The sequence below is a fragment of the Electrona antarctica genome (genome assembly GCF_951216825.1).
Source record: "Electrona antarctica genome assembly, chromosome: 23".
Classification (NCBI taxonomy): domain Eukaryota; kingdom Metazoa; phylum Chordata; class Actinopteri; order Myctophiformes; family Myctophidae; genus Electrona; species Electrona antarctica.
This window is the reverse complement of record NC_136804.1, coordinates 25,657,773-25,665,105: the sequence shown is the minus strand read 5'-3', so window position 1 is coordinate 25,665,105 and position 7,333 is coordinate 25,657,773. Positions and strand designations below refer to the sequence as shown.

The 7,333-nt window shown below is 44.8% G+C and overlaps 1 protein-coding gene across 1 annotated transcript; it reads left to right on the top strand.

The window, feature by feature from the left end:
* On the top strand, nucleotides 1–6,157 carry klhl42 (kelch-like family, member 42). The gene is made up of 5 exons (XM_079494120.1): nucleotides 1–831; nucleotides 1,322–1,668; nucleotides 1,949–2,158; nucleotides 2,836–3,029; nucleotides 3,700–6,157. The coding sequence occupies exons 1-5, from the start codon at nucleotides 625–627 to the stop codon at nucleotides 4,152–4,154; spliced, it is 1,413 nt and encodes a 470-aa protein (XP_079350246.1). The 5' UTR covers nucleotides 1–624; the 3' UTR covers nucleotides 4,155–6,157.
* Nucleotides 6,158–7,333: the final 1,176 nt, after the last annotated feature.

Genomic DNA, 7,333 nt, shown 5'->3' with positions numbered 1-7,333 from the left:
TTGAAATCTGACAGCTCCTTCGTGCTTGTACTACTACTCCTAAATTACTTTCAAACGTCCAAACAACGCACATAATGGCACGGAACGGCAGCGGCCAGTGTCGGCAGTAATCGACACCACTCACCCGACATCTTTAGCTGATGTAATGACCTTGTGTTGAACGACTGGAGAGATGTTAATCGGAGTTAAGTGGTTTATTTGGTCAGCTTAGCATAGCAGCTGCGGCTCTTCAGTCAGTCAGTGGCTAGCTGGTCCCATTTTTTACAGTCTATGGTCCCATGTCAGTCCTCTATGGGCTGAACTAACATCACCATATATAGGCCGGGTGGGTGGCTGGTGCCTCTGTCTGTCTGGACCCAACCTCCGTTAAAATGTAAACTGATGATTCCAGATTGCTTGCGGAGTGGTTGGAAAGCAAGACAAGTGAAATCGTGTAAAGCTATATATTTGATAGATTTCTTTATTTTTTTGTGTCATGCTTCCCAGGAAGCCCCAGCCACCCCATAATATGGACTTTAATAGAGGACACTTTTACTTTCATTTTACATAGACAATTATACGTTATAGCTAATTAGCTATATAAATTCACAACCTGAAAGCAACCGTCGTTGGCCTGCAGTAAACATGTCATCCGACCAAACGATTGCAATCGTGATGGACGACAAAACCTACGAGGTGAACAAAAGGAAGCTGATCGAGAAGAGCGACTACTTCCGCGCCCTGTACAGCTCCGGGATGAGGGAGTCCACAGAGGACTCTGTGCAGCTGCAGGGACTCAGCGTCCCAGGGCTGGAGCTGGTTCTGGAGTTCATAAACACGTCTAAAGTGCAGGTTTTATGTCTATAAGTTTATTCAGCATGATCATCACAGATGTTTAAAAAGACAAGTGCCACCGCAGAGGCGCCGATCTATGGTCACGGGCGGCCACGGGTGCTGAACCTGAGCGTAAACGCACCACTTCACACCTCAGATGTGAAGTGCGTATGTGTGAGACTGGTTTAACATGAATGGACTAGTCTGCATCGTCAAGGGTGCTTTGAATTTACCAAGGGTGCTTTGGCACCAGGCGACAGGTGCGTAGGAGAAGGACAGCCAAGTGCCCGACGAAGGGAAGAAAGAAAAACTCCCGCACACTGTCTTCAAAATGCAATTGAAAAGTTTATTAAGTGAACAGCAACGATTCGGTCTATTCGACCTTCCATCAGGCTATCTTTACATAAACCCTACAGCTGATCACAATATAAAACTTCAAATCTAAAATGCAATCGCCCATCTAAAAAAATCCAATATTAACCTAAAAATCCTCGTATGGTATTTTCAGGTCGTCGACGAGACGCTCGAGGACCTGATCGAGACGGCCTCGTTCCTGCAAGTCACCTCCATGCTCAAGCTGCTCAACTCGGAGATCCGCCCGGAGAACTGCGTGGAGCTCCACGGCCTCGCCGAGCTGTACGGGACGCACGAGCTGCGTGGCGCCTGCCTCAAGTACATGAGCTGCTACTACCACCCAATGCTGAGGCGGCCCGAGTTCCACGGCCTGCCCGTCGCCCTGCGAGAGCAGGTGCGCGACATGCGCATGAAGGGCACGGCCACCCTGGTGGCTGTCGGAGACTTCACGTGTCTTTCGCTGGAGGTGCCCGACCAGGACGAGCCCTGGTCCATGCTGAGGTACTAACTAGGCAGTGGTGGAAAGTACATTTACTTTACTAGTACAACCCATTGAGACCTGAGACCAGATTCTACAAAGGTATTGTGAATCATGACGGTTTTCTGAAAATAAATCTTTCTATATTAGGGGCTCTCAAACTATTTCATATCAAGGAGGTTCCAAAAGCGTTGCGTTCGGAACTCGCCTGCAGCATCGCAGGCGTGCATTAATGACGTTAAACCACCCCCTCTCGTGTAATATTGCTTAAGTAAAACGTGCTTCTTCCATCACTGTGCTGAGGTATGGAGAGATGGAGCAGCGCTGGAAGCCTCTGGCCAACAACCTGCCACCGGACATGATCAACGTGCGCGGATACGGCTCGGCTGTCCTGGACAACTACCTGTTCATCGTTGGTGGCTACCGGATGACGAGCCAGGAGATCTCCGCCGCACACTGCTACAATCCCTGCAGGAACGAATGGAACCACATTGCTCCCCTCAACCAGAAGAGGTCAGACTTGTTGACCCGTACATACGGGTATATCCCTGCACGAGATAATGCACGTCACGGAGACTATAATAGTATTCAAGGGCAGTGTTGCCAGATGAGAAATGTTGAATTATCATGCCAGATAGAGGCTTAAAACTATCGTATTTTTGTTTTGTTTTTTTGCAACCCATTTTGTTTACCCAGTGTCAATTATCTAATGTAATGTAATCCTGGGCGCTACACTATCTATACAAACTATTGTATTTCGTATTTGAAAGAAAATTATCATACACACACAGCCAAAAAAAGAGAAATTACATGTGGAAACATGTAATTTTTCCAAAAATTACAAAAAATGCATCACATAATTATGCTGCGTGGAAGCAGGCAACTGCCTGGACCTTATACACAAATAAAAGCCTGAAACCGAAATGGGAAGACGGATCTAGGGTCAGATTTTCTGATTTACTGACTTATTTTGAAAGGCCAAACCGGATCCTGAATCAGCAGCCAGGGAATTTAGTAAATTCACACGCTTTTTGGTGATATTATCGTACATTTGGGGATTACTGTACATCATAGAGAGGGTAGAATTATCATACAATACGATAATTATTATCATACATCTGGCAACACTGTTGGTTCGTCACTGTCACATTGTGTCAGCCTAATTTGCTTGCGGTATTTACTCCCACTAGGTCCAACTTCAAGCTGCTTGCAGTGCGAGGGAAGCTGTACGCCGTGGGAGGGCAGTGTCTGGGCACCGTGGAGTGTTACAGCCCGGAACAGGACTGGTGGAACCCCGTCTCCGCCATGCCGGACCCCCTGGCAGAGTTCTCTGCCTGCGAGTGCCAGGGCATGATTTATGTCATGGGTGGATATACCGCAAGAGGTTTGTATAATGTAAATGTTTCATTTAGCATGTCGGTCTATTGTCAAAGTAACCATTATATTAAAAACATAATTACCGTTCTCTTTTGGGACACAGTGTGGTTATCATATGACCCTAGGATTTCAGGATTACCTATTTCCTTTTCTTCGTCATGTCACAAACATTCATTAGGCCATGGACCTGCATTTCATGTAGTGAAATGAGATCATTCTTGATTCAAATTATAATAATCAAAATAATAGTTTACACAGATGAATGCCGAGATTCTCCAGTCCTTGCACAGGTCACAGTATTTATAAGTGCCATTCTGTGTAGTGTTGATTTCGTTGACTAAAACTATGATGACATTTTTTTGTCGACTACCTTTTTTCAATGAGGAAAACGAAATAAAAACTCTGCTACGATGACTAAAACTAAGACTAAATCCACTGCCGATAGATTTAGGTTGAGGTGCTGGAGTCACAAAAGCATAGAAATAAAAAAATAAAGGGAGGCTGCACAAACTAAAATCTGTGCACAATCGAGTATTTTTTAATTATTGCAAGCTTTCGGTCTATTGACCTTCTACAGGCATCATTCAAAAGACTATGGCTAAAACTGAATAAACAATTCCAGTCAAAATCAACACTGAGTCTGTCTGTGTCTCCTCCTCTGTGGTCTCCACCCACAGACAGGAACACGAGCGTCCTGCGGTACTGCCCCACGTCGGACGCCTGGACGGTCTTCCGCTCGTGCTCGGCGCACGTGCGCAAGCAGCAGATGCTCTCGGTGGAAGACACCATCTACCTGGTGGGCGGCTACACCCACGAGCTGCACGGGATCGGGTCGGGCCGCCGGCCCAGCCAGACGGAGGACATGCTGACGGTGCAGTCTTACGCCGTGGCGACGGGCGAGTGGCTCCAGCTGAAGGAGAACACGTCCAAGTCGGGCCTCAACCTGACGTGCACGTTGCACAACGACGGCATCTACATCATGAGCCGCGACGTGGCGCTGCCCACCAGCCTGGAGCACCGCGTCTTCCTCAAGTACAACATCTTCTCGGACGCCTGGGAGGCGTTCCGCCGCTTCCCGGCGCTGGGCCACAACATGCTCCTCTGCTCCCTGTACCTCCCCAATATTCTATGACTGACTGGAGGGGCCAGGGGGGGGATGAGAAACGAGAGTTGATTGAACGATAGAACCTATGGTAAATGGTGCATTTATCTAAGGCGCTTTACAATGATTGAAGAAACCATGCACTCCCTGTCATTTGGCAGATAACCAGTTCCCCCTAACCGCAATCGATGATCTGACAATGGAAGAGGCTAGATTGCCTGTGGCGATTGCCTCAGGCGAGTGGCGCTTGGGGCCACCTGCGGCACCTGCTAACCCTGAGCCCAATTTCTCCTTGTTGCCATTACCAGGAGAAACAATAATGGTTGCGGAGGATGATTGGTTGGAGGACGAAGAGGTGGTTAGAGGTCTACAACAGTGGCTACTGTGGAGACCACAAGTTGTGGAGGAGGAGGAAGGCGACAGTGCATGAGTATGTGTGTGTTTAGTCTAACATCACCTGAGGCAGGGAGTTCCAGAGCAAAGGTGCCAGAGCCGCAATGGCCCGGTCACCCCGAGTGACCAGACGAGTTGCAGGAGGAACTAGGAGGGCCCTATCCATCCGAGGATCTGAGGCAGCGCACAGGATTATGGGGTTCCAGCAAGTCTGTTATATAGATGGGAGCTAGACCATGTAGAGCTTTAAAAGTAATCAATAAGATCTTAAAATCAATTCTGTAGCTCACAGGGAGCCAATGAAGAGTAGCTAGAATAGGTGTGATATGCTCAACATGGGCTGCACTGAATACAAGGCACACACCATAATAACCTTCCAGAAAAGGAGACAACTGAAGGACTTGTGCCTTGGCCAGTGAGGTCTACTGTTCTATTGGACAGTAGTTTTACAATACGTGGAATTATTTCTGTGCATTCCCGTTATCCTCTGAAGACCTTCAAGTTCAAGTCCTTTATACAGCAGATCTCCTCGCTCAACCTCAAACACTGGAACGCAGTCAGCGTAATATCTGGTATGCACGCAAACGACATGAGCTGGTGACGGAATTGACGTCATTATGACTAGAGGACCTGTCACTATGCAGATGTGGCAAGTATAATTTGGCCTTTAGGGAGTTGGCAGAGCAAACAGAGCGTGAAAGAACAGCCAACGTGTGGTTCATTCTTGCAAATAATAATACCTGGTTGCCAGGCTGAAGGACCTTGCGACCTCCGTGCCTAGAGAAACACAATATGCAGTGAAACTAGTTACCAGGCATATACTGCTATACACGCAATCAAAACGCTACCAAGAAAGAGAAAACATCAAATCACCCGTTGGAAAGCAAAGACAAGTCATAGCGTTCTATCAGCATGCTCTCCAAATCTAACACAGTAGGTCACAATACATTCCTGATGTTTACACTGCAAACATGGGGATCTACATTGTTTATCAGTAATTCACTACAAACCTTAAAAGCTACTACAAATATCTGAGAAAATCAACAGATTTCATGTCTATATATAACTGACCATATTCTCACAGAGGCCATTGATGTCATACACAAGTATGACATAAGAGCAAAATGGCCACCGTGTGAAAGTAGACAACGGCAGATCTAGATGAAAACATGGCTTTGGTTGTACAATGCCAGGTTACGAGAGTCGAGATGTGAAATTAATCAGATTAATATGGTTTATGTACTCTAAGCCAAGCTAAAGCACAGTTCCACGAAATGGATGATGTACATGTGCCTTCTCCAGCCCAGTGTTGGGGATTTTATACAAAATTCAAGTTATAAAAATTGAAGAAAAAGGCAAGACTGTACTTACTAAATAGCCAGCACCTGACCAAAGCTGCTGTGTCCTAAATGTGGGTTTTCACTTTTCACTACTGAATTAGAATTTTCCAGGTGTACAAACAAGTTGGGTTTGAGATAAATCCCGTAAAGACAGCATTTACTAATGCAATTCCCTGTACTGATGAGATGCATACCGTTACATTTGTTTGTTAAGATTTCAGTTTGTCTGCGAGTCTGCGTTATTTGCTTGTTCTGATACGCCTTGGAAATATGATGACAATAAAGACATCTTTCAGGGAGCCTCTCTTTTCAGTCTAGTTTATATTGGCAATAATTGAAAAAATAATTGAAAAATTATCCTGGCAACCAACCTTCCCCCTGTGATCCATTTCCTGACAAATTAATGGGGTTGTGATATTAAATTACATTTCAATGTCATAGATTGTGACAGTGAAATGTTGAACAGAACAATGAGTTTCAGGATCATGGCAATCAGAATTGTATGCTCCGTCAAATTGCAGCTCTATGGCCGACACGTTATCCAACACTGCTGCTGAAAGGAGCACCGATTTGAATAGATCCAAATTCAGATGGGACTACCGAACACCTATTTAGAATGTCCCTGTAAAAACATGGTTCTTTTATGTAGAATCTAACCAAAACATGAACTTAGAACGTGACTTAAACTGCACAGATTTGCACATTTTTGTTTGAAAATGTAATGAAGATATAACCATAAGGGGGCGGTACATGATTATAAAAGTGAAACATTTTCCACTTCACCTTCTGGAAAGGTGCTAGGTATATAATATATCAAAAACATCAGCGTTCCAAAAAATGTTCCAAATGTTTGCTGTAAATGGGTTAGGGTTTAATTCATGGGGGCCCCAGAGGATAGGCAGACAGGCCGAACACCTATTTAGAATGTCCCTGTGAAAACATGGTTCTTTTATGTAGAATCTAACCAAAACATGAACTTAGAACGTGACTTAAATGAACTGACTGCACAGATTTGCACATTTTTGTTTGAAAATGTAATGAAGATGTAACCTGAAGGGGGCAGTACATGCTTATAAAAGTGAAACATTTTCCACTTCACCTTCTGGAAAGGTGCTAGGTATATAATATATCAAAAACATCAGCGTTCCAAATGTTGTTTGCTTTAATGTTGTTTGTTTGCTGTAAATGGGTTAGGGTTTAATTCATGGGGGCCCCAGAGGATAGGCAGACAGGCAGTTGATGAATGCTTGCCATAATTAGCTCAGATTGACTATTTGGACCGGTTCAGTTCTTTTAGGTTCTTAGTCCATGAGCCAGACAGAGCTCCAAAATGGGAACGTTAATTATGAATTGAGTGGGCAAAACCATACCTATATTAAATGGTTAAATATGCAAATGAGGCATTATATAGGAAAATATGCAAAAAATTGAAAATATGAAAAAGCTACTACTGTGAAAGGGTTATCATATATTCAT

Coding starts and splice junctions, on each gene's coding strand:
- klhl42 (XM_079494120.1), top strand. CDS start 625: ATGTCATCCGACCAAACGATTGCAATCGTGATGGACGACAAAACCTAC. Junction 1,669..1,948: donor GAGCCCTGGTCCATGCTGAG/GTACTAACTAGG, acceptor CACTGTGCTGAG/GTATGGAGAGATGGAGCAGC. Junction 3,030..3,699: donor GGGTGGATATACCGCAAGAG/GTTTGTATAATG, acceptor CTCCACCCACAG/ACAGGAACACGAGCGTCCTG.